This window comes from Apus apus, chromosome 24 (assembly GCF_020740795.1).
Source record: "Apus apus isolate bApuApu2 chromosome 24, bApuApu2.pri.cur, whole genome shotgun sequence".
Classification (NCBI taxonomy): Eukaryota; Metazoa; Chordata; class Aves; order Apodiformes; family Apodidae; genus Apus; species Apus apus.
In genome coordinates, this window is record NC_067305.1 from 2,637,273 (window position 1) to 2,663,242 (window position 25,970).

Sequence of the window (25,970 nt, forward strand, 5' to 3'; positions counted from 1 at the left end):
GAGACAAGGAAGAGGGAGAGAGAAGGAGATATTCTACAATATGCTGAGTGCTGAGAAGAGGATGAGTCTTTCCTAGCAGGGTAAGGATGCCGTGCTGGGCAGGCTGGCGAGCGCAGGGGTGTGGAGGGGCAGGGTGTGCATCTCCCCTGTCCCTTTGGCTGTGCTGGAGGCTCCTTCCCCGTGTGCAGAACTAACCCTGCTCCTCTCCCTTTTCCAAAGGTGGCCCAACAATGCCAAGCATCTTTTCCTACGAGAGTGCTGAGGTGGACTGGTGTGAAAACAACTTCGAGCGCTCGGTGCTCATTGCAGAGTACTACAACACCGTGAGTGAGGGCAGGCTGGGCACCCTGGAGCTGATGGTGGGACACCAGATGGGACAACCTTGTTTTCTCTCCTCCTCTTCACTCCTTTGAGTGTTCACTCCTTGGTGTTGGAGGGTGCTGGTATGGGGAACATTTTCTGTGCTTCAGGTAATTCATGGGACTTTTATTGCTTGTACCAGGCGGTTGCTGGGGTCAGGGGTATTTCTGGCACGTGTGGGGCTGAGCTCCCAGTGGGAAAACTTTGGAGGAGCTCCTCAGCCCAGATTTGTGAGATCCAGTTATACCAGTCCTGCAGCTCTCCTGCCAACTGGGTTAAGTCCCACACGGAGCTCAAAGATTCCAGCTAAGTGTACAGGAGTGGCAAAATGAGAGACAGCACTTGCGTGAACCGGGCAGGTTGGGGATCTGAAAGGCCAGAGAAAGGTTGATGGATGAGCCAGATTCTCCTCCTGTGATCCTTTATCACTCAGACTCCAGCCAGAAGCAGCCCCTCGAATGCAGCCTCCTGGCTTGAGTGTGGCTGGAAGCCTCCCTTGCTGTCTGCAGAGGGCTCAATAGATCACGGGTCTGTGAGCGTGTCCTTCTCCCTCAGTGCAATTACAGGCTGCAGGGCTGTGAGGCATGTGGATTTACAACCTTCCCAAGGCCTTGTTTACAACTTTTAACAATTACCATCTAACACTAGAAGTTCTTGTTCTTGTGGAAGTGTCTCTTCCTCTTTTTTATTCTTTTTTTTTTTTTTTTAAACATTTCCTGCTTTCAATAAATTGCCTATAATCAGGATAATTCCCTCACCCTGCAGCTCTCCAGCTCTAATTGCCCCACCAGGGTCTCCGAGGGGGGTGTACAAAGTCACTTCTCTTGGGGACAGGGAACAAATAAAGATCTGCCAGCCCAGACCAAGTCTTGCTTCCCTCTGACATCTGACTCTGTTGTGATGGTGCCTGCTTTCAGGCACTGCATCCCTCAGAGCTGCAGAGCAAGGTGGAACAGGCAAGGAGGTACAGAAAGCACTCACAGTAGCACTGCAGATGTAGCTGGAGATGCTGAATAACTGTGTCTTGGAGGGTCACTGGAGAGGGGCTGATTAACACAAAGAACAAGAAGTCTAAAAGTTATGGTTTTAATCTGAATTAATTCTGGGAGATTCCTTCTAGTGCCTCAAGGGGCTCCAGGAAAGCTGGGGAGGGACTTGGGACAAGGGCAGGGAGGGAGAGGACAAGGGGGGATGGATGAAAACTGGAAGAGGGAGATTGAGGAGAGATATGAGAAGGAAATTCCTGAGTGTGAGGGTGGTGAGAGCCTGGCCCAGGTTGCCCAGGGAAGCTGTGGCTGCCCCATCCCTGGCAGTGTTGAAGGGCAGGTTGGATGGGGCTTGGAGCAGCCTGGGCTGGTGGGAGGTGTCCTTAAACACTGGCTGTCCCTGCTGGCTGACAGCATGCTGCAGATCCAGCTGGGGCTCAGGGCACTCCCTCAGATACAATCTCAACACCCTGGATCTCCTCTTCTCTCCTCTATTCATTTCTTCCCTGTACTCAGATTGCCTCCTCCTCCGTGGCAAGCTTGGTGAGCCTTATCTCCCTGGCCTGCCCTGAGACAATTACATCAATACTGACTTCAGTGTCAGTTTGCCAGAGTTTTAGACTAGCTGGGAATCCAGCCAGCTCCTGCCCAAGGCCCCTGCACTAAACCAGCAGGGCTTCCAAATGGAGCATCCTCTTCAATATCTTCTTTCCAACTCTGCCTGGGGCTCAAGCAGGGTCCTTTTGTGCCAGAAGCAGCAACGTGCTGCTGGGAATTGCCCTGTGCCAGCCTCACTCTCTCTCAGGTCTGCTTGGGTTGGATGTTTTGTATTAGAAAGAAGCACCAAGGGTATGAGCAGAGAATGTAAACAGTATCTCTAAGTGCCTAATAATACATGGGGGCTTGTGATTGGATGCAGTTCAGCAGCAAAGCACTAACTATTTATAGTGACTCAGTGACCCAGAAATTTATTGTCTTCTGGCTGTTGGTAGGAGAACATGAGGGTCATCAGTCAGGGACTTGTCTTTCTACCCTAATTTCTTTCCTGAAATGACTGATTCAGGGTGCTGGTAATAACACCCAGATCCTCAGCAGCTTCTCTGGCAAAGCAGCAGGAGCTCTGACACTGTATCCAGAGCACCCTGGTGCTTTTATTGAGATGGGTGGGTGCAAATTACCCAGATAAGCCCAAAGAAGCCCTCACTTTCCCTGTGTCAGAGCTGTGCTGTGTGCCCCAGCCCTCTGCACAGGCTCAGGAGCCTCACAGCACCACAGACACATCCCTCTCACCTGCTCAGAAAGTGCCCTGCAGAAGCACAGCAGCTCCTTGGCAGCACTCTGCCAACACTACCCAAAAAGCTGTTTCCAGCTCCAAAGCACTGGCACGACATTGCACTGTCAGCACATGGAACTTCACCTTCTGCTGCACAGGTCTGGCTATTAGGAACTCACTGTACAGGTCTGGAGAACCTCACTTCTGTCCTTGGCTCTGTGGGCTCCTTCTCTCAGATAAAGCTGGTTTGCTGCCCTCTAAGTGAACGAATGGTCTCTCTTGCAGAAATCTTCTTTCACTGCAGAAAATGCCTGGTTTGAGCTCAAGGGCAGGTTGGATGGGGCTCAGAGCAACCTGGTCTAGTGGGAGGTGTCCCTGCCCATGCAGGGGAGTGGGACTGGATGATCTTTAAGGCCCCTTCACACCCAAACCATTCCATGATTCTGTGCCTTGGATGCAGTTGCACTATCGCTGTGCTCACCCAGCCAGGCAGAGCTCTGCAAACCTGCACCTCCTCTCCCAGTCCCTGTCCAAGGCTTGTTCTCACCCTGTCGTGGATGGAGATGCAAACAGGTTCCCTGCAGGTCTCTCTCTCTCTGTCTTAGGCTGCAGAGTGATGAATTGCAGAAGCCCTGGGGCCTTTCTCATGATCCTGCTAATACACCAGGATTAGAGCCATGACACTGATCCCAGTCTTGCAAATGCCAGCACAGGCAGGTTTGGCTTAGGCACCTGGAGCAGTAACTCACACTTGTTAGGAAGTGGGACATCACTGGGAGCTCACACAGTGGAAAACCACAGGGCTGAGCCATTTGCACAGGTCAAATCCCACCTTGGCTCCATCACCCTTCTCAGGTCACATCTCCCTGGCATCCCAGGCAGAGGGAGCTGGTGCCTCCTGGCCAGTACAACCCAGCTAGGAGCTAGACCCAGCTGTGCTGGGGGGTTTCAGCATGAGCAGAGACTCTGGAAAAACTTCCTAGTGTGAGTACTGGGAGCAATGCCCTCCTAATGACATTTGAGATGGACCTTGCCACGTCCTAGAGGGAAGATGTAAGGCAGCAATTACAAACCAGGGCTTGGACCCAATGAGTGATGGGTCAATGATGAGCCCCTTTGTCCCAGCAGATGCAGTTTTGCAGCAGCTACCCCCTGAGCTCCGAGTTTGGCTGCTCTGCAAGGAATCACTCTCTCTTTTCAACCCTGTTGGCACAGTTCCCCTGATTATCCCTCCCCTTTGATATCTGATCTTGCACATCTCAGCCTGAATTAATGAAGTGACAGAATTGTTATCATGTAATTAATGGCACTGTTGCAATGCCCGCTGCAAAAGGGCTTCAGACCTCTCTATGCAACCCCAGACTCCCTCATTTCCTCACTCAGAGCTGCATGTTGGCACTTGCACACTGCTGCCTTTTCTGCAAGCACTTTCTCTCTTCTTGCTACCCTTGCTTCTCTTCCAAAAGCCTCTTGAACCATTTCACAGGAAAAGAAATGCCTGCAACACTCTTGTTCCCGTAACACACGCTTTGGTTTCTCCATCATTTCCTAACTGCTTGACCTCAAGTGTGCAAGTGGGACCAGCACTTCCCTTTTCATGGCTGGAATGGGAACAGGCCTGGATTTGGCTCTGAGATCCTATAGAAAACCAATACATTTGGCCTGAAAATTGCTGTTAATGGGAGCATCAACTTGTCTCCTGAAAGCCTTAGTGAAATTCAAGATTAATCTCCAGGTGTTAAAGGGAATAGAGACCTTACATTACGTGTGAATTGTGTTTCCCTCTGGAATATGGGAGGGTGTGTTTCATGTATATGACATTATCCCTGTGATTTGCAGCCCTGTTACTGTCAGCTGAGACCCCACGGGACATCCCAAACCAAGTGTTGGTTTTGCAGCTTACCTGGTGCAGGTTTAAGGGCTGCTGAGGGGTGAGATTCCAGCTGTGGATGTCAGATTCCAGGCTTGGGGTCTGGGGCAGCATCCTGCTGGAAGATGAAAGCAAAAAGATTGTCTGGGTGTGATAAAAGTCACCCTGGTTCCTTGCCAAAAGGCATTTTAGCAGATGGCTCTGCTCTGCTCTGCTTCTCCAAAGCCCCAGAGAGATGTCTGGCAGGTAAAATGTGGCCCCATAGTCCCAAGCTTTTATAAGCAAGAAAGATTTTCCCTGAGGAGCCAGTGCTTCCCCACGATACCCCTTTACTGGGTTTGCAAAATCAGCTGAACAGGCCAGGGTAAAACCCCAGAGAGATGAAGGATTATTTCAAACTTAATTCCCCCACAGCTGCAGGGTGGACAGGGCCTGATCCAGCAGACAAGTCCAGGCTTTGGGCACTCACTGCTCCACCCCCCAGCTCCCACATTTTGCCCATCAGCATCTGCCATTCCCCAAAGCACTAGCACCTTTGTGCAGCCCAGCAAGAGGCTGAGCCCCAGAACCACCTCCCCAGACAATTCCAAGCCTGTCAATGAAGCATTTTTACAGACTTGGAAATGGGAGCAGAATCGTTTCCCTGCGTTCATGTGCTAGGTATGTTTCAAGGAGGTTTATGATTTAATGTAATTACTAGTGTCCATAATGCCTCCCCTCCCCCAGGCCAGGTGGATTTGCACATGACACTACAGGATGTCACCTCAATCCTGCCTGTTCCCACCTCCCTACGTCCTGCTTGTCCTGCTGCTCCCCACCACACCCACTCCCAGTTAACAATGGTTTTCCTGACTGCAGCTGGCTGTGGTGGCCCAGCCCCTCACACCCACCCAGCCCCTCACTCAGGAGGGCTGCCTGCTGGCCAAAAGGGGCAGAAGCCACCCAGGGAATTCCTGGCAGGTCCGGGTTGACAGGAGGTGGCTGCCAACAGAAGAGCTTCAGCAATTTATTTGAGGACACTGAAGATAAACCATCATCCAAAAGGGGAACACCAGGTTGTCCTGGGCTTGCTGGCCCCAGAGGTGCCTGCAGGGAGAGCACAGATGTCTGCAGCCACTGCTGTCACAGCAATAGCTGTCCTTCAAGTTCCAGCCTTGCTTCCTGAGAAGCTCTCCCTGTGCCAAGAGCAATACCTGCTTCCACACAACGCTTCCCACTAGAGATCAGCAGCCTCTTCACACATGGAGATAATGAGGCACAAGGTGGGTTGGAACTTGCCCAGGATCATGCAATAAGCTGAATGTGGCTCTTGTTTTTACAGATCAGCAATGTCTGCTTCTTTGCCCTTGCTCCTGTCCTGGTCTACCTGAACTGGCAGTACTGCCAGCAAAGGGCCCTGCCCATGTACCTCGTCTCTGCCCTGCTCGTCTGTGTAGGTGGGTGCCAAGGTGGTGAGATGGCCATAAGGGTTGCCAGAGTACCTGACTGCTCATTCATGATATCTTTGGAGGCTGGTTCTGAGTGGCCACAGCACTGGGGCCAGACGGGGTGGGAAACCAAACAGCCAGGTCTCTTTGAAGCCCAGCAGCTCGTGGTTCCTGCTGGATTCCAGCCCAGTGAATTCCTGTGGTGCTGCGTGGACTGACTCGCTCAGGCCTCCACCAACACCGAGGTCCATGCCCTGCTCTTCAGGAACAGTGTGTCTTTAGGAATGGCCCCCAGGAACTTCACAAGCCAGAGGGGTTTGTGCGAGGAGGGAGCTCTGCTGACACAAGCTGTCCTTGCTCCTTGCAGGTATCTTCTCTACGTACTTTCACATGACCCTGAGCTACGTGGGACAACTCTTGGATGAGCTCTCCATCCTCTGGGCACTGGCTGTGGCATATTCCTTTTGGTACCCAAAGGTTTACTTCCCCAGGTTCATCAAGAGCAGGTAGGATTCTGAGAGACATTGATGCCTGTTGACCCACAGACCCCCCCCAGCCAGATCCTGGGAGGAGGTTCCTGCAGTTTGCTTTGGGACCAGACCCTCCATCCCTCAGTGGTGGATGTGCTGGTAGAGGAAGAGTAAGAAGCCCTCCCAGGAGGAAGGTCTCTTGTCAGCTGCAGCTGATGCTCTTTGTGAAGCTGCAGGGGAAACTTTGCATGGAGACTTTAAAAATGAATTAAGAAATGAAATATTCCTGAGCACAGACATTCAATTACCCGTGCTGTAAAACTGTTCTAGCACCCCCTGCCAACCACAGGGAGCTTTCCCTGAAGGCTGATGGGGTTTCCCATTGCACAAGCTGGTCCAAGTTAACATCCCACATTTCACAGGTTGTTTGCAGGGCTGGCTGGGCTAGGGGAGCTCAGCAGAAAGGGTGGGAATACTGGGTGGACATGGATCAACAGGACCGGGAACCCAGCAGGGCTTTGCTCAAAGGATGGTCCCATCCTGGCCGGGAGCTGGAGCCCTCTGAGTCAGCTCAGTTAGAAGCCTTGCAAAGATCTGCTCCAAGTCCCCTCTTCCCATGCCACAGGGGAGGTCACCAGGAGTTCACTGTGGAGACTTGGCTGGGGGAGAGGGGAAGGGACTTGGGAAAGGATTTGCATGTGAAAGGCCCCTCTGAGCCCTATTGTTGTTCAGTCAGCCCAAATCTGCCTGTTTTCCAGGCTCCAGCCCCTGCTGGGTCTCCTGCTCCTCAGCCCTTCCCTCTGCAAAGCTCCTCATGCCTTTCCCTCTCGATGCTGCCACTGGTACCATCATGAAAGGGCACGAGTTACCTTCTGGGCTGTGTTTCCTGCTCTGCCTGAGGAGTCTTTGGGCAAAGCACATGTATAAACAGATACCTCAGCCTTCCTGCAAGGACTGCTGCAGAGGTCAGCCATGTGCAAAGGGACTGGACGTGCTGGAGAAGGGCTTCCTCTCTCAGGCAATGAGCAGGACCTCTCCCATCCTTATCCTTCCACTCTGTGAACCTTGGGGCACTGACACTCACTCCCACCTCCCTTTAGGAAGCATTTCTTCTGGCTTTGTGGTGTCACCACTGTGATCAGTACCTTGATGTCCTTCGTCAAACCGGCCTTCAACGCCTACGCCCTCAACTGCATCGCCTTCCACATGCTCTACCTGACCTGGCATGAGCTGAAGAAGTAAGGAGGGGGCTGAGGGGGGTTCTCTGCAGCTTCATGGCATGATCCTGGCAGGGTCACACATAGCAGTGACTCTATGCACTTGGCAGGGACCACGAAGAGGCACAAGGCAGGACTGGGGGCAGTGGGAGACAAGGAGATCTATTGGCCCGGGTGCCACACAGAATGGGGACAATCCATGGGACAAGTGTATCCTCCCCTCTCCAGCTGCCATCTCTGCAGCTCTTTCCCCTTTCTGGGGGATTTGGGAATCAGTGTGGGGGTTGGGAGAACCCCCCAGGATCTGAGGAGAAAGGTGGAAGTGCCTTGGCATCTCCTAGCATTATCCTCACCCACAGAAACCCTTGCTACAGATCCACACTTCTCCAGGCCTTGTGATGAATACTCTCCAGGAGAAACTTGCTGTGTTTTTGCTCTGTTGCATTAGCCCTTGCAGGCAGGAACCAGCACTCTTTAAAGCTCTCTTGCCTTCCCACACGATGCTCTGCTCCCTCTCCCTTGCTGTGTCTTCCAGGTGCAATGACAAGAGGGTTCACCGGATGGCCGCCGTCATGGTCGTGTGGTGGGTACTGGCCATCAGCAGCTGGCTCAGTGACAGGTGGCTCTGTGGGCTCTGGCAGGCCGTCAGCTTCCCCTACTTGCACAGCTTCTGGTAAGGCCTCCAGCATGGAGGCATGAACCCCAGTTCAACCATTTCAGGGGCCGAAGGGCCACAACTGAGGAGAGATGGCAGCAGGGCTGTGACACTCAACCAGGGAGCAGCCGCATCTCTGCCAAACCATCTCCTCCTTTCCTCTGCCCCTTATTGATGCTGCTTCTCACCCTGGTCCCAGCCCAAGGATTTGATCCTAATCACTGTTTAATATCTCCTAGTTCCTCCACACCAGCCAAACAGTGTTTTGCAAGTGAAATTGTTCTCACAGTCCCTCCAGAAAAGCAGCTTTGCTCTCACTGGGCTGCATCTGCTCGCAGAAGGCTGCATGAAGAGCAATGTTCTTGGAGTTATTTTAATAGACAAACCAAGAAACAGTGATTTGCTTGAGCAAGAGATTTCAGTGCCTGGCCAAGCATGGCTGGAAGTGCTGCATACAGCTCTTGTTCCCAGATTTATCCTTAGAAATCACTGGGATGACCAGGACAGGCTCTCAGTGCTGCTGGGATAGGCCAGGCGAGGAGGAATGGGGAGGTTTGGTTTGGGGCTTAAGTCCCTAAATCACTGCTGTGCAAGGAATGGCCCCAGCCCCTTCACCCTGGAAGAGTTCCAGGATTTTTCCATAGGCACAAACCCTGCAGGATCCACACTTCCTGCAGCCCTCGTGCATCACAGAACCTTTCCCTGCCATTGCTGTACCCCTTGGCTCTAGACTCAGGGTGGCAGTGCCAGCAGCACATGGCTACAAGGTGCAGGAGGAGCAGATGGAGTTACCCTTGTCCAACAAGTGTCTCTTTGGTTTCCTTGCCAGGCATGTGCTGATAGCCATGGCCCTGCTCTACTTCTGCCCACTGGTCATCTACTTTGACGTCAGCTACGAGATGCCATCATTCAAGCCAATGCTGAAATACTGGCCCAGCGACTCTTGGCCTGTCGTGGTGCCTTACATCGCCCTGGAGGAACCCCACAAGCAGTGCTAGATGCCCTCAGGCATCCCTCGGGCAGGGCTGTGGGATGCACACGTGTGTGTCAGCAGGATGCACACGTGTGTGTCAGCAGGGGAACGCCCCGTCTGCGCTCCTGGTCCTCAAACAAGGGCATCTGGCTGGTGGATGGGGCAGAGGGCAGCTGAGGCCTCGTGATGCCAGGCATGAAGCAGGGTGGGAGCCAACAGGTGCCTTGGAAGACTCTGCCCAGACTGGCATTTGGAGAACCTAAGATCTTCCTGTCCAGCAGGTCCTCACTGAGAAGGGGAGGGAGATGGTGCCTCTTCTGTGTCCTCTGCACCAGTCGAGTGGCCGCAGCCCTTGCTGACGAGGGCACAGTGGAGAACACAGAAGCCAAACTGGTGACAGCAGGGTTTGCTGGAGCTGCTCTGATTATTATCATTAATTTTATTTATTGATGGATGTGGTCTTGCTCAGGAGAGCTGTGCATTAAAGCTGTGGACACTGCCTTGCGTTGAGCCCCTTTCTTTATCCTGACTGGCCCCCATTATCTGCCAGTCACTCCCACCAACAGAGTGACCAAAGCTCTCCCTGACCAATGGAGAACTTTTTGGGCTGGGTGACAGCACAAAAGAGGCTCTGCTGGCCCAGGGTCTGGGATGCTCAACCCCCAATGTTCTCCCCAGCTTTGAGAGTCTCCAACTACCTGAAGGGAGGTTGTAACGAAGCAGGGGTCAGTCTCTTCTCCTAATTAACAAGCAACATAACAAGTTGCACTGGGAGAGGTTTGGACTGGATATTAAGAAAAATTTCTTCCCCCAAAGGGTTGTCAGGCCCTGGCCCAGGCTGCCCAGGGCAGGGGGGGAGTCCCCATCCCTGGAGGGGTTTCAAAGCCTTGTAGATGTGGTGCTGAGGGACACGGGGCAGTGGTGGCCTTGGCAGTGCTGGGTGAGCAGTTGGACTGGACATTTTTAAAGGTCTTTTCCAGTGCAAACAGGTCTATGATTCTATGACTCCTCTGCTTGCTGAAAGGGCTGGCTGGTGGCAGAGTGAGGTAAGGAGCAATACACGAGACAAACGAGTGGGTACCTTTGCAAGAACAGAGAAGATGGGGACAAGCTCCTGTCCTTGCTGCATTGCAGTGAGAGCTGAACCATGTGGTGGGGCTGGGTCCTTCAGCAGCCAGCAGGGACGGTCTGGAGAGCACCGAGTTGTCTCCCTGCAAGGCAGCCAGAAGAAGGCAATGTCACTCCAGAGACCACAGGCCTTTTTGGGCCCCTGTGAGTAAAGTAAAAGCAGAAGCACCGTGAGCAGAAGGTGCTGTGCAGCCCCTGTGCCGTGGCCCTCCCGTGGCTGCTGCCGCCCCGTGGGTCCCTCTGCAATGGTCCCCAGAGCCACTAGATGGCAAATGTGGCTCATGAACCCCGAGCGACATTCCATCTTGGGAAAGAGATGCCTTTGCACAAGGACTGAACCCCCAGGCCTGCTCCCCCTTGCCCTCTCCACCCCCATAGCGGGGTCAGACACCTCTCTGCCACCACGGCCACCGATCAGACACCTGCAGAAGGCGCAGGACAAGGACAGCTCAGAGCCCCAGCCTTTGTAAGCCCTCCCCTCCCGGTGCCATCTCCTCCTCCCCTTGCCTCTTTGTCTCCCCCGCACGCCAGCACTCCTGCCTCTCTTCCCCCATCACCCCCCCCCGCCCCGTCTCCCTTTTCGCTGACCCCTCCCCGTATTGCTTCTCCCCCCGCCTAACACCCCTCTCCCCAGCCCATCACATTCTTCTTCTACAGCCTATTAATAACTTCTGGGCAATTGCACCGGGTCCCCGCTGGGCTCGGCCCCTCCGCCGCCGCCGAACCCGCCGCAGCCCCCGAACAAGCCGGCGAGCAAGTTCAAAAGTGCAAGCGGGGCTTTCACAGCCCCTCGCTCCCCGTCAGGGGGTGGAGGAGGCCGCTGGAAAAGAAGAAAAAAAAAAAAAAAGGCAAAAAAAAAGAAAGGCTGCGTTGCCAGGGAGCCTGGCACAGGAAAAGGGGGTCACCTTCACCCCTCCCACAGCACCGCCGGGGATGGGCAGGCGCCAGCAGCCCCCGCGGGCTGGAGATGCTGGGAGAGCCCCAGCAGGGCTGGGGGGGCTGTAGGTGGGCGAGTTGGGGGGGGGGGGGGGGGGGGGGTTAATTGGCCACCTCTGGCCGCGGTGGTGATGGTTGGGCAGGGAAACCCGGCGGCAAAAAAAACCCTCCCGTGCGGTATGGTAATCAGGGAGGTGTCCGGGCGGCCTGAGAACAATGTTGCTGCAGTTGAGTGACTGTAACAGGCAGTGGTGACAGCCGGGGCCGCGGCAAAAATGCCTATTCAAGCAGATCAAGACATTGAGAGGCCTCGTGGGGATCTGAAACCTTCAGGGATTTCTGGATGAGGCCCGGAGCTGAATCCCCCAACCCTGGGAACCTGGGGAGGAAAGGGGAAAAAAAAAAAAAATGATGAAAGAGAGAAAAGAAAAGAAACCCACAAAGCAGCTTTAAAAGGGCTGCGGTGCCCGAGGCTGGGCCTCCTGCTCCAAGCAGGGCTGGAGGCTGAGAGAGCAAAGCTGCCCCCAATACTGGGGTGTGGCTGTGGTCTGGGGGTCCCCGGGGCTGCTCAGGGTTGTCTGGGGTTGGGGTCACAGCTCCAAAAGGTCCCTGAGCTGCTGGGGATGCTCTGCCCTTCCTGGCAGGAAGCCACAGCTGCAGCTTGTGGGGAGCAGAGGTGACAAACACCCCATGAAAACAAGCAGGGGTGTCAAAGGGACCAGCCAGGGCGTTTCTGCAATGAGCTGAAAGCTAAAAGGGATCCTCCAGGGGTGACACTGAACAGGTAAAGCCAGGAGGGCTCTGAGGGTGAAAGGCAAATGGCCTCTTCTCAAACCCCCCCCAGGGCATGGGGAGCTCTGATGGTACCTTCTGCAGCAGGACCCTCTGCTCTGGGGGTGCCCCTGGGGGTGTGACCTGCCTGCTCACCCAGCAGTGCAGGGAAACAGGCAGGGCAGGGAGAGCTGCAAACCTGCTCACTGGGGCATCCCAGTTGGGAGGGGTCAAAATTAAACTTTTCCTTCTTTTTTACCGGATGAGCCTTAACTCAGACCATTTCCTTGGTTTGGTTGGCCATATGGCTGCCTAAACCACAAGAAAAGAGGCAAGAGGAGGAATGAGGAAGAGGATAAGAAGCTGCTCCTTTCAACCGATGCCAGATGGAAGAGGCTGAGAAACAACAACATCAGTTGAGTCTGTTTGGTGGAACTGCAACACAAATGAAACAATCATGTTGGTAACACGAGTCCTGCAGCACCAAGGATTCCCACTTACCTGTTGTGCCTCCTGTTGTTAGGGATTGGGGACTGTCATGTCAGGGACTGGAAACTTTTCAAGGCAGAGTGATTTATCTGTAAAGGACATTGCACATTCATGGACCTGCATAAATAATGCAGAAGTCATTAATAATAACCCAGTCCCTGCCCTAAACAATGCCAAGAGAAGTTGCTTCACTGGAGTGTCTCTTATGCCTTTTGCAAAAGATCTTTATTTTTTAACTGTCTCAAAGAGAAGGGGAGATAACAGGTTTGAAACATGGGATGGATGTCACCAGGTCCTGGGATTTTATTGCCAGCCCAGCAATCTTTACGATTGATTTAAAGAACCCTCTGCTGGAGTCATGTTAAAACAACATTGATTCAGCTTTGATTTTATTTTTTCCCTTCCATTTTAATCTTCTAGGTCTGCAGTCCAAAGTTTGAAACCAGGAAAGCAAAGGGCGAAGAAACCCAGGAAGGAAAGAGAATTGTTCCAGAGTTATTACCCCTAAAAGTGTTGTCCTTTCTACTTTTGAGGTCTGACACAGGGTTTCCAACTCAGGGGCTGGTGATTCTGTTACACCCACCTTACAACTACTGGAAAAGCTGCTTCATGGTGGTTTGTTTGTGGTTTTTTCACCTTTACCTACATCTTTGTTAGCACTTCTCATATAAGACAAAATTAGCCACAGGGATATAAACAAATGCCAGGATTTTTCAGGTGTTGCTGACTATTCTGGCCAGATCAAAGGGCTTGATTAGTTGTATTTCAGTGAATAATCTGTCAGTGTGATTGCAGCAGGCAGGGTTCCCCTGCCCGTGTTGCTCTGCATTAACTCACAGGGTGGCTGCTCACATAACCAGGGCCAATTTTGGGCAGTGATCATAGGGGAGATGTGGGCAAAAGCTTCAGTCTCAGTAAGGAGAAGCATGACCATGACAGGGACAGATCAGTTGACAAATAAAAGATTTTTAATCAAAAGATCAAATTATCTTTGTCAGCTGTTTCTGTAAAACCCTGTGATTTGGTTTCACTTCATAGGACGTTCTCGCTGCACTTTTCAGGAGAAAAAGCAGCAGTTCACATTTGTCTGACAAAGTGGTTTGAATAACTTTGATTGTCTAATAATGGCTGTTATCAAAAGGCCTAAAATGGAAGAATTAATTTTTCTGTGCCTTTACCTTACAGCTCAAAGCATGTTTTCAATTAGGACTCTTCTCCTCTTTTTATTTAGTCACTTTCTGTGAACAGTCCCTCACTTGGGTCCCAATTCAGGAGCTCAAGCAAGCACATGGTTTCTTATAAATGTCTTTAAAAGGAAACCTGAATCAGGTTGCTCTGTAATGGCACACTGAGCTTTCCTGTTCCCAATATTGAACAAAAGGCAAAGATTTCTCTGAAATGCTGAAGTATTCACCCAAAGTAACATTCAGTTGGGTTATAAATTTCACAATCTGCAATCGATGCTGCATGGATTGAGAGAGGCCTTCCATAAGAGACCAGCTGTCTCAGTTCACTGAAATGCTTAAGCATATGTTTAATTTTAAGTATATGAATAATTCCATTGATATCAAGGGCACTTGCTTACACTTAAGAATATATTTTGCTGGGCTGGAGCCAGAAATAGTGCCACGTAATGCCAACAAAGTGCAAACTGCAATATTTCCCTAAGTGCTTTCTGGGATCAATTTAAAAATTAATCAATGAAGAACTGTAATGTGAAAATGTAAAAATTAATATATGTGAGATTTTTGCTGTTTACTCTCCCAATATTGCCAAGTATTAACATCTACCAAAGCACTGCCAAGTGAAATCAAACCCAAATCTGTGCAACAGAGCAGAAATGGCAACAAGTTGAATTTGTTATTCATCATGAGTCATCCTATCAGACTGAAAGGTTTACTCGTGTAACATGGAGTAACATTTACCATCCTTGAGGGAAGGCATAGATTAAAGACAGGGTCTGACCCCATTTGTACCATCCCCAATGGGTACTGACTGTTCAGCCCAGAGAGCCAGTCCAGTCTGAAGTGAATGCTTAAAAGGCAGAACAAGACCTGCTCTGGAACACCTTGGTACAGCAGAAGTGTTCCTTAAACAAGGATGACTTTTAATCAGAGCCATAGAATGGTTTGCTTTGGAGGAACTTTCAAGATCATCTAATCCAACCCCCTTGCATGGGCAGGGACACCTCCCACCAGCCCAGGCTGCTCCAAGCCCCATCCAACCTGCCCTTCAACACTGCCAGGGATGGGGCAGCCACAGCTTCCCTGGGCAACCTGGGCCAGGCTCTCACCACCCTGACACTAAAAAATTCCCTCCTAATATCTCACCTAAATCTCTCATCTTCCAGTTTTAACCTATTCCCCCTTGTCTTATCACTACATACCCTCCAAATGATCAAAATACCACAAAGCAAAGGTCTCATTTTGCTCCCCTGCCTGTTTTACCTGCCACAAAACTCTACCAATTGACCTCTTATGAGGAACAGATGAAATTTCCCAGGCACTAAACACTCTAGAAATGTGTATTTATTCTCATAACTTTATGCACCATGACTCCAACAGCACTGATGTTGTTCAGTGGCCCACAAGGCCCTGGGACAAAGTCCTTATTCCCTTGGGATGGCATCATTACATAAACATCTATATATCCATATGCAAATGATTGCTGTTTTCAAGCTGTTCATCAGCGACCTTACACACTGCCCATACGGCACAGGAATATGTTCTCCACAGATGTCAGATGTTTCATGACACATTTCATGCATATATTTAAAAGAGATTTCATAGGATCAGAAAATGCACAGGCAAGGGGAGAAAATGGCCTGCATCTGCAGTGCTGCCACGAGGCGTTTCAAAATGGCATGAAATGTCTCCAAATTGACTGTATTCTTCATCTATATAAAAGAGTGATGGCAAATAAAAGTGTATGTGTAAGGGGTTCACTTGTGGGTGTGTATTATAGTACCTGGAGCACTGTGAGCAGTTCTGGAGCCCCCAACACAGGAAGGACATGGAGCTCCTGGAGAGAGTCCAGAGGAGGCCACAGAGATGATCCAAGGGCTGGAGCAGCTCTGTTCTGGAGACAGGCTGGGAGAGTTGGGGTGTTCAGCCTGGAGAAGAGAAGGCTCCAGGGAGACCTTAGAGCAGCTTCCAGTGCCTGAAGGGGCTCCAGGAAAGCTGGGGAGGGACTTGGGACAAGGGCAGGGAGGGAGAGGACAAGGGGGGATGGATGAAAACTGGAAGAGGGAGATTGAGGTGAGACATGAGGAGGGAATTCTGGAGTGTGAGGGTGGTGAGAGCCTGGCCCAGGTTGCCCAGGGAAGCTGTGGCTGCCCCATCCCTGGCAGTGTTGAAGGGCAGGTTGGATGGGGCTTGGAGCAGCCTGGGCTGGTGGGAGGTGTCCCTGCCTGTGCATGGGGGTTGGAGCTAAATAATCTTGAAGGTCCTTCCAACTCAGAGCATTCTATGATGATTCATTAAATTACTTATTTTGTTGTCTGAGTAGGAAAGGGTAATAATTTGTTAGAGCTCTGCCTCCACAGTGGAGCTACGAAGGCAATTCTTAATTCTCCTGTGTTCAAAATGGTGTTTGTTGCATGTTTATATTGGTTTATATGCCAACCTGCCTTGCTTCAAACTGCCCTGTCTGGGCCTTTATGCAACAAAATCAAGCTTGGAGGCATTTGGGACACACCACACTACTGAGATAGGACTTTGCTGCAATCAGGTGCACTATTGTCTCACAGGCATTGGTATCAGTGATAATGATTAAGTTTCAGTGGGACAAATTTCAGTGTGGCAGTGCCAGCCAAACTCCCTGAGTCACTGGCAAGTCTGCATAGCCCATATTGCAGTGTGGGGGATTATCAGAACTGCTATCATACCTGAGCTAGCTAGATTAGAGGTGGTTTGCATATGTGGCAACCCCACCTCCACTTGTTGTGTAGACAGGTGAAAGCTCATTTCATATTATTCCAGCAAAACAGCTTAGTTTGCCTGGAATCTGTCACAACAGAAGCTGACCCAGGATCTACAGAAATCTGAAATTCAAACTAAATTGCATGTTAGAGGTTCTGAAATGCTGCTCTGCCAGCTCTGGGGTGTCTCACACTCTGCTGCCTGTGTAGAGAGGATCAAGCCACCAGGCTGGGCAGCTGCTGGTGTTGGAAATGTCTGGTTGCTCTGAAAGCCACCAAGCTGATGTCCTGGGGTTGGAAACTGCAGAAATACCAGTCCCAAGAGAGAAAGACACCAGGCAGTGTGAGCCAGAGCTCAGAATGCTCAGACACATGACGAGTGTGCAGCCACCAGACTGTTCCATTAGAGCCCAAAGAAACTCCAAACACTGGGAATGCCTTGGGAAAGGTTGTGTTTGTCTGGGATAGTAATTCCTACTTGCTTTTTGGGCTCTTCAATCCAGAGAACAATTCAGCACAGGTTTGTTGGTGTTGGTCAGACTCCATTACTGATCTCCTCCTGCCATGTCCTATTTTTCAAGCAATTTTTTTCCCCCATCTGGTATTTTTCAGTGGCCCAAAGGTTATGCCCACCCATCTGGGGTGACAGTCAGAGGTGGCCTCTCTCTGAGCATGCAGGTGAACACCTTTCAATGACTATGGCATTAACCAAACGAAGCCCCATGCAAAGCAGGCACACATTTCAGCAGTGAGTCTCCCGTTGTACCACGATGGTGTTTGCTCCAACAGGCAGATCCGGTGCCTGGGCCTGTCTCCTCCAGCCTGCACTCCTGCCACCAGCTTGGATGCAGTGTGGGACAAACTGTGAAGTGCTCGTGGTGGCAGGTCCAGTCAGCTGGTGGGTTTGGCACAGAACATTCCATCCCTTGGCCAAAGCTGACCTCTCTGCCTGTAGAGCACAAAGAAAGGGACAGTCACCCCAAGGCTGCACAACAACCAGGCCAAGGGAACCCATAGGTGTGGATCCAGCCAGCAGCTGCATTGCAATGCCAGCCTCACCTTTGGTGTTAATGAGGCCCCTTCATTAACAGCCTTGAGCAGAGGGGTCAGGGACTGAATAGAGACAGACTCCTTTCTCACCCAGAAAGCTGGTCCTTCTCATTCAGAATTGAAGCACGTTGGCAGGGCAGTTTGAGGACGCTTGTGCTGCCCATCTCGCATCTGCAAGGGACATGACGTGTGTGTGACTATTCATCTGGCTCCTTTCACCAGCACTAAATGCACAGAAAGAATAAATTCTCATTGTGTTCCTGCTTCCTAAGAAAATTTTCCCTCTTCCTTCTGGTTTAGAGGGTTATTGTACGTTGCCTTTTGCATTTTTCAGTAGCTAGAGTATGCTATAATTTAGATTTTCCTCAGGCACAAAAGAACTTACTTGAGCTAAACTGTATTACACTGTTGTGTGTTTTTGGTTTGGGTTTATATATATATATATATACACAAAGTCCTTCATTAATAATGGAACTAAAGGATTTCTAAGCTCTCTGTAATTTTTCCGAGATGCAGCTAGTAGTTGCTAGGAGTATCTTTTTGGCAATCAGAGCTTTTAGCTATTAACAATCTGGACTTTGGCTATCCTACCCTGGTGTTAAATATGTGCTGTGAATACTGCAGTGGGAAGTGTGAACTGGGGAAGGCTGAGAACAGGCAAAGCAGGATAATTTTTAGAAGAATAAATATTGCTGGGATGAACAGCTGATTTGAACCAACATGCTTCCCTGCAGGGGTCCTGGTGGTGCTCAGCAAACCAGGAGCCCTGCTACCCCAGAAGAAGCATCGCTGCAGAATTAACAAACTCCTCCTCCTCCCAGCTTCTCTCTCTGTCACTACCTGCTCTGTTTTCTCTTCCTGCTCCGTTTTCTCCCCATCAGCCAACAGAGACAACCAAAGCAGCCCCCAGCTCCCCTCGGTGCCACCAAAGAAACCAAATCCTCTCTTGGCTTCAGGTTCAGGATGTTCTCTGAGGCTTTAAGTTCTTGCACGTTCAGGAGAGAACTTAGGGTCACGAATACAGGTCTATTTTCTCAGAGACACCCTGCTCAAATGCAAGACTTGTGTCTTAATCTTTAAGCCCATGAAGCTATTAAAAGATCATCTTTTTTTTTGCACTGCCTGACTCTGGAAATGCTGGAGACAGCCCTACTGGTTGGCTGGTGTCCAAGCACAGACTGACCACAGGACTTGCAGTCCTCAGAGTGGAAAAAAGGGGAGAGGCAAGTAAAATAATGAAGAGAAAATAGAAGTGAATTATGACAAACAGAGAAAAGAAACTTGGATGGAAAGAGCAAGCCACAAACATACAGACACACAGGTATCAATTGGCAAAAGAGCCTTAGAGTGAATGTTCAGCCACAACCCCAAGGAGTGATGCCTGCAAAGAGACAGATGTTGGAGGCTGGTGAGGAAGCTGCTTGGGTTCCACAGACATTGGGACTCTAAGGGGGGCTGTGTGTGTGTTCACTTCACATGTCTTTCCCACCAAAGCACCAGGAGTTGTCTCTTCCCAACCACCCCAGCTGTTGTCTCCTTCACTCACGCTCCCCCAGAGCAGGCAGGTTTGGCTTGTCCAGCAGCCCTGATGTGTGCAGGAGGGAAAGAGAAAGGATGTGCTGTACCTTCCAGGACTGGAGATCATACAGTCATAGAATGATTTGAGTTGGAAGGGACCTTAAAGATCATCTAGATCCAACCCTCTGCATGGGCAGGGACACCTCCCACCAGCCCAAGTTGCTCCAAGCCTCATCCAAAGCTGCTCCAGCCCTCAGATCATCCCTGTATCTGCCTCTGGACTCTCTCCAGGAGCTCCATGTCCTTCTATACTGGGGGCTCCTGAACTGGACACAGTGCTCCAGGTGGGGTGTCATGAGATTAGCCTGTGCTGGGAAAAATGTCCCAGAAATCATTCCCATCAAAGCCTTTTCCCCACTTTATTCACCACCATCCCCAGTTCTCAGGGGACAGAACCAGCCCTTGGCACAGTCTCCTGCCCTGGGCCAAGCCGGATTAAACACACACCTTTCAGTCCAAGACAAGGATCTTTGCAGCAAGACTCTGGCAAGGAAACTAAAAAGCCCCAACAAAAATTAGGGAGAGCTGTCATGGTTCATTTGCATATGTGAATATGCAAATAAGATCTGTTTCTTATCCATTGGCACGGGCCCTACTGTAGATGGCAGCAACACAGCAGCTCTCTGCCAGCATCCAGGGCCACAAAGAAAGACGCTAATTGGATTTGCAGACGCTTATTGCAGAGCTCAGAAGCTGCTGGAAGAGAGAGAATGGAACAGGAGCTCAGCCCACGGCTGCCTCGGGTGCGAAGGCACCCAGCTGACAGCTCGTTAGCTGGAGATCTCCCTGCTCAATCAGAAGTTTGGAGGTGCCTTGGATGGCTGCTGGCTCCACTGGCACACTACCCAGCACCTGAAATTCCCAACACGCTCCTGTGGAGCCTGGGAAATTATCAGTCCTTGGCTGTGAGTTGTTTCTTTTTTTTTTGGGGGGGGAAGCTTAAAGAGAAAATTGGAGGTAAGCTGGATTGTCCTTGGGTTGGAAACTGTTTGGAACTGGGAACTGCTAGTGGAGCAAGTGTCACCAAATGGTTTGGGTTGGAAGGGACCTTAAAGATCATCTAAATCCAACCCCCTGCATGGACAGGGACACCTCCTACCAGCCCAGGTTGCTCCAAGCTCCATCCAACCTGCCCTTCAACACTGCCAGGGATGGGGCAGCCACAGCTTCCCTGGGCAACCTGGGCCAGGCTCTCACCACCCTCACACTCCACAATTCCCTCCTCATGTCTCACCTCAATCTCCCTCTGCCAGTTTTCATCCATCCTCCCTTGTCCTCTCCCTCCCTGCCCTTGTCCCAAGTCCCTCCCCAGCTTTCCTGGAGCCCCTTCAGGCACTGGAAGGTGCTTTAAGTTCTCCCTGGAGCCTTCTCTTCTCCAGGCTGAACACCCCAACTCTCCCAGCCTGGCTCCAGAGCAGAGCTGCTCCAGCCCTTGGATCATTTCTGTGGCCTCCTCTGGACTCTCTCCAGGAGCTCCGTGTCCTTCTCCTTGAGTGTTTTCACAGTTGAATGTAAAAAGCCACTCCAGCAAATTTTAAATTAATCCACTGGAACTACTTGTCCCTGCACAGAGCCCTGGGGTGCTGGCTTGCAGGAGACATCAGTATGATGATGTTCTTACTCTGAACAGGGCACCCCAAACTCTTCAGTATCCTGTAGTGGCCACATGTTGGACACTCAGCCTGGGGTGCCATGGAATCTCTCTTGGGAGTTTCCCATCCCTGACTTGGAATTGTCTAAGTTCTTTGCTCAGATGGCACCCAAGTTCAGAGAGCAGCTGAAAACTGGAGGAGCAACTTGCATCCAGACCAGCAGAAGTAAATATGGGTGTGCTGAAGTGGGAGGGCAGTCCAGGTCCTGCACTGGGAGAGCAGAAAACCAAGCATTAACACCGGGCTGGGCAAAATTAAAGGCACAGAAAAACTGTCCTCAATGGGAAATGAAATAAAAAGCACATTTTAATGATGTTTCAGAGGAAGTAACAGACATGTTTTCATTTAGGGTCTTGTGTGTCTGAGCAACACCACTTGCACAAGGAGGAAAGAGCAAAAGTGGAGTCAAACCTGGGAAAGATGGAAACATTTCCAAAAAAGATTTAGGCCTGGGAACATGTAACCACCCAGGACTGTGATGAGGCTGTGAGTGATTAGCCGGGATTGGGAGCTGGAAAATAAAAGATTTAAGAGTCACGTGCATGGGAATAATGTCCACAATTAAAGATATCAATGAGAACTCCCAGAGAAAGAGGCCCTGTCTCAATGGAGAAAAAAAGAGACTGTCCAAGGAGATGTCTCTTGGGACTGCATCAGACAGAAACATGGAAAATTAGAACTGGAGCACTTAAAAGAATCTAAATCAGGGTCTTTTTTTTTTGTTGTTGTTGTTGTTGTTAACTGAAGCGATTAAGCATTTTGCTTTCCCAATATTCTCTATCAGCTTGATGAGGTAAACTGGCTCTTTAGAGCGATTTGGGAACCGATTAATCCTTGCCTGTGGCTACCAGTTAGCAACACACACCGCGTTATTGGCTAACACGCATTTTTCTGCTGCCCCGCCGAGGTCAACAAACTGCTTCAAACAAGTTTGCACGAAGGAAAAAAAAAAAAAAAATAAAAAAAATTCTGCCTCGCACCTTCAAGGAAAAAAAACTTGCTGAGAAACAGTCACAAACCGCGGCTGGGCGCTAATTTAAGGCTGGCAAAATTAAGCGCGGGTAACTTGTCATTTAGAGGTCTAAGAAAAGGTAAACAAAACCCACTTTTCAGATGCAAATGTCACGCTCGGTCAGGAGAGGTGCTGAGAAAACGGAGTTTGCAGGGCGGGTGGTTCCTAAAGCTGCTTCAGGCGGGACAGGGACCTCCGGGCTTGTCAGGCAGCTGAGCCCGCGGGTGATCACCGCTGGAGGAATCCCTGGCTGCGTTTGCATTGCAAATTCCTCCCGCTACAGAGCAGAAAAGGAGATGTTGTTTCCCCTGCGGTGAACATCCCTGGCTGCCCCGCGGGCTCCGTGGCGGCAGCGCCTGGGAGGGGGAAAAGGGGGGCAAGGGAAGGGGGAAAAGGGGGGCGAAAGGGAAGGGGGAAAAAGGGGGCGAAAGGGAAGGGGGAAAAAGGGGGCGAAAGGGAAGGGGGAAAAGGGGGCGAAAGGGAAGGGGGAAAAGGGGGCGAAAGGGAAGGGGGAAATGGGGGCGAAAGGGAAGGGGGAAATGGGGGCGAAAGGGAAGGGGGAAAAGGGGGGAAAGGGGAAGGGGGAAATGGGGGGAAAGGGAAGGGGGAAATGGGGGGAAAGGGAAGGGGGGAAAAGGGGGAGACTGAGTGGGGGATGAGAAAAAATGAGGGAAACTGAAGGAAAAAATGAAGGAAGCTGAGCAGGGATGAGAGAAAATGTAGGAAATGGAAAAATGGGGGAGACTGAGGGAAGAAATGAGAGAAAATGAGGGAAACTGAGGGGGGATGAGAAAAAATGAGGGAAAAATGAGGGAGGCTGAGCAGGGGATGAGAGAAAATGAGGGAGATTGAGGAGGGATGAGAAAAAATGTGGGAAATAGAAGGAAAAACGGGGAGACTGAGGGAAGGATGAGAAAAAAAATGAGGGAAACTGAGGGGGGATGAGAAAAAATGAGGGAAATAGAAGGAAAAATGGGGGAGACTGAAGGAAAAAATGAGGGAGGCTGAGCAGGGGATGAGAGAAAATGAGAGAGATTGAGGAAAGAAATGAGGGAGACTGAGGGAGGGATGAGAGAAAATGACAGAGGTTGAGGAAGGATGAGAAAAAATGAGGGAAATAGAAGGAAAAATGTGGGAGACTGAGGGAATAAGTGAGGGAAACTGAGGGGGGATGAGAGAAAATGTGTGAAATAGAAGGAAAAATGGGGGAGACTGAGGGGAGGCCTGAGAGAAAATGAGGGAGACTAAGTGTGGATGAGAAAAAATGGGGGAAACTGAAGGAAAAAATGGGGGAAACTGAAGGAAAAAATGGGGGAAACTGAAGGAAAAAATGGGGGAAACTGAAGGAAAAAATGGGGGAAACTGAAGGAAAAAATGGGGGAAACTGAAGGAAAAAATGGGGGAAACTGAAGGAAAAAATGAGGGAGGCTGAGCAGGGATGAGAGAAAATGAGGGAGATTGAGGGGGAATGAGAGGAAATGAGAGAAATAGAAGGAAAAATGGGGGAGACTGAGGGAAGGATGAGAAAAAATGAAGGAAACTGGGGACAGGTGAGAAAAAATGAGGGAGATTGAGGGGGGATGAGAGAAAATGTGGAAGACTGAGGGAAGAAATGAGGGAGACTGAGGGGAGGCCTGAGAGAAAATGAGGGAGACTAAGTGTGGATAGGAAAAAATGGGGGAAACTGAAGGAAAAAATGGGGGAAACTGAAGGAAAAAATGGGGGAAACTGAAGGAAAAAATGGGGGAAACTGAAGGAAAAAATGGGGGAAACTGAAGGAAAAAATGGGGGAAACTGAGTGGGGATGAGAGAAAATGTGGAAATTGAAGGAAAAAATGTCAGAGTCTGGGGAGAGATGAAAGAAAATGAGAGTACAAGGAGGGAGACTGAGAGGAAAATTGAAACAGAGAAAATGTGGGAGACTGGGGGAAAAAATAAGGGAGACTGAGGGGGGAATTGAAACAGAAAATACGGGAGACAGAAGGGGAAAATGAGGGAGACTGAGGGAAAAATGAGGGAGACCAAGAGGGAAGGGAGAGAAACTCAGGGAGACTGAAGGGAAATTGGAAAAACAGAGAAAAATGAGAGAGAGTGAGAGAAATGTGGGAGAATGAGAGGAAAATGAACAAAACAGGAAGAAAATGAGGGAGACCAAGGGCAGTTGAGAGGAAATGAGAGCAAGGGGAAAAATGAGGGAGACTGAAGGAGAACAAGAGAGGATGGAGGTGAGGGTGAAGGAAATGAGAAAAACCGAGGAGAAACCAGAGATAAAGAGGGGAAATCGTGGGAAACTGAAGGACAGCGAGGAGGAAAACGAGACGGGGGGGGGAATGAGAGGGAGGGAAAGCGAAGGGGAGAGATGGAGGGAAAACGAGAAGGAAGGAGAGAGGCAGAAGGAGAACAAGGCAGAGCGAGGGCGAGCAGCCCTGCCCGGCCACCCCGGCCTGCCCTGCCCGCTGTACCGGGAGCTGTGGTTTCCCTTCTCCTCAGCTCGTTTGCTGAAGGAAAACGAACCAACGGGGCGAGACTCAGCGCCGGAGGAGCGCGGGCCGGGGGAGGGAGAAGGGGCGGGCTGGCGCAGAGCGAGGCCCGACCGCTCCGTCCCGCCGGCGGGGGTGGGAAGGGGAAGGGAAGCGACGCGGGGACGGGTCAGGAGCCTGAAGGCGGGCAGGGCACGGGGCAGGGCACGGTGCGGGGCCGGGGGGGTGCGGGGCCCGGGGTGCGGGGCAGGAGGAGCCGCCGCTCCCGCCTCCCACCCCCCGCTTGACCCACCGCGGGACCCGCCTCTTCCCCGCCCCCCCCTCCCCCTCAGCCTCCCGCCCCGCCGCTGATTGGTCCCATCATCTGCCAATCAAGAGGAGGAGGGGGGTAAGCCCCGCCTCCGGGCGCGATGCGACGCAGTGATTGGCTGCGGGAGGGTGTCTCTCTTTCTCTCGCTCTCTCTCTCTCTCTCTCTCTCACTCTCTCCCCCCCCCCTCTCTGGTGGTGTCGGTTTCCGGTTCCGCGGGGCGGGCGCCCGGGGGGGGGTGGCGGGGCTGGTGGCTGTGAGTGACACACAATGAGGCGAGCGGCGGCGGCGGGGCCGTGAGGGGCCGTGAGGGGCCGTGAGGGGCCGCGAGGGGCCGCGACCGAGGAGCCGGCGGCGGCCGAGGCGGCGGGGAAGGGGGGTGGGGGGGGGCGCCCCACGGTAAAGCGGCTTCGCTCATAGAGAGACCGTGTGTGTGTGTGTGTGGGGAGGGGGGGGGGTTAAAAGAGAGAAAGGGGGGGAAGAGACCCCCCCCCGCCGACCGACCCACCGACCGACCGGCCAGCCGAAGCGTCGCGGCGGGAGCCAGCGGGGCCCGCCGAGCTGCGCCCAGCCATGGACAATCAGGTGAGGGGAACGGCGGCGATAGCCCCGCCGCGGGGGTGGGGCCCCTCAGCGCCGCCCCCCCCTCACCCCCCCACACCTTTCCCCGCGCTGTGGGGCACGCGTGGGGAGGGGCCGGGGTCCCCCTGCACCGCGTGGGGGGGGGGGGGTTTCCACTGGGCGGACCCCCACCCCCATCCTGGAGGAGGTGTGGGAGGGGGGGGGGGATTGGTCTCCTCCGTGGTGTTGGGGGGCATCGCCCCCCCCCCCGTTTTGGGGAGGCACGCCTTCTCCCCGCACCCCCTTTTTTTTTTTTTGGGGGGGGGGGATGTTGCTCAGCTCTCTCCCCTTCATGGGCGGCCGCGCTGCAGCCTCGCCCGCGGCGGGGGGTGGCAGCAGCATTTCCCGCAAATTCCTGCCCGGGCTTTATTACAGGGAGGGGAGGTGCCGGCGTTCCTGCCCCCCACACCCCCCCCCCCTCAGCCGCCGTGCAAAGGGTTAATGCCACCGAGAGAGTTCTTCCCGCTCCCGGGAAGGCGGTGGGAAGCTGCCCGGTAGCTCCCGGGTGGCTGCGGGGCTGCAGAGGTTGGCGATGGATGCTGGAAGTTTACCTGAGGTGATCCAGAGCTCTCAGGCCTTTTGTGTGCGAGCTGGGAACAGGTTCCCTCCGAGGCTGAGGTTCAGGAGGTGAGCCCCGCTATCCTGTGAATAATCAGCCAAAGGAGAGCGACTGGAAACTGGTTCTGGCTTTTAGGCAATTAGCACATCAAACAAAAAGCCCGAGCAGCCTTCAGAATGTTTATTGAGAAGTTGAAAAGCGGACTCCTTTGTATTGTTACAAATTGTTTGAATAGG

The 25,970-nt window shown here is 51.9% G+C and overlaps 3 protein-coding genes and 1 long non-coding RNA gene across 4 annotated transcripts in view; 2 read left to right on the forward strand and 2 right to left on the reverse strand.

Moving 5' to 3' along the window:
• Nucleotides 1-25,970, reverse strand: part of LOC127394058 (acidic leucine-rich nuclear phosphoprotein 32 family member B) — a 55,294-nt gene that overhangs the window by 25,092 nt on the left and 4,232 nt on the right. The window lies entirely within an intron of this gene.
• ACER1 (alkaline ceramidase 1) lies at nucleotides 231-9,256 on the forward strand. The gene is made up of 6 exons (XM_051639795.1): nucleotides 231-323; nucleotides 5,811-5,925; nucleotides 6,284-6,422; nucleotides 7,487-7,624; nucleotides 8,139-8,276; nucleotides 9,088-9,256. The coding sequence occupies exons 1-6, from the start codon at nucleotides 231-233 to the stop codon at nucleotides 9,254-9,256; spliced, it is 792 nt and encodes a 263-aa protein (XP_051495755.1).
• Nucleotides 21,043-24,334, reverse strand: LOC127394069 (uncharacterized). Its single transcript, XR_007891595.1, has 3 exons — nucleotides 24,229-24,334; nucleotides 21,861-22,043; nucleotides 21,043-21,265 (listed from the first exon to the last, which is right to left on the reverse strand). It is a non-coding gene; the product is annotated as an uncharacterized LOC127394069 (long non-coding RNA).
• The window catches only part of MLLT1 (MLLT1 super elongation complex subunit), a 31,794-nt gene continuing 30,785 nt past the window's right edge, over nucleotides 24,962-25,970 (forward strand). The window contains exon 1 of the mRNA XM_051639771.1: nucleotides 24,962-25,139. Coding sequence (XP_051495731.1) covers nucleotides 25,128-25,139 — 12 coding nt within the window. The 5' untranslated portion in view covers nucleotides 24,962-25,127. The remainder of the gene's footprint in view (nucleotides 25,140-25,970) is intronic.

Bases quoted from the DNA above. Each gene is read 5' to 3' on its own strand.
- ACER1 (XM_051639795.1), top strand. From the start codon at position 231: ATGCCAAGCATCTTTTCCTACGAGAGTGCTGAGGTGGACTGGTGTGAA. The intron at 5,926-6,283 runs GTGGGTGCCAAG...TGCTCCTTGCAG, and splicing joins TGCCCTGCTCGTCTGTGTAG to GTATCTTCTCTACGTACTTT. The intron at 6,423-7,486 runs GTAGGATTCTGA...ACCTCCCTTTAG, and splicing joins CCCAGGTTCATCAAGAGCAG to GAAGCATTTCTTCTGGCTTT.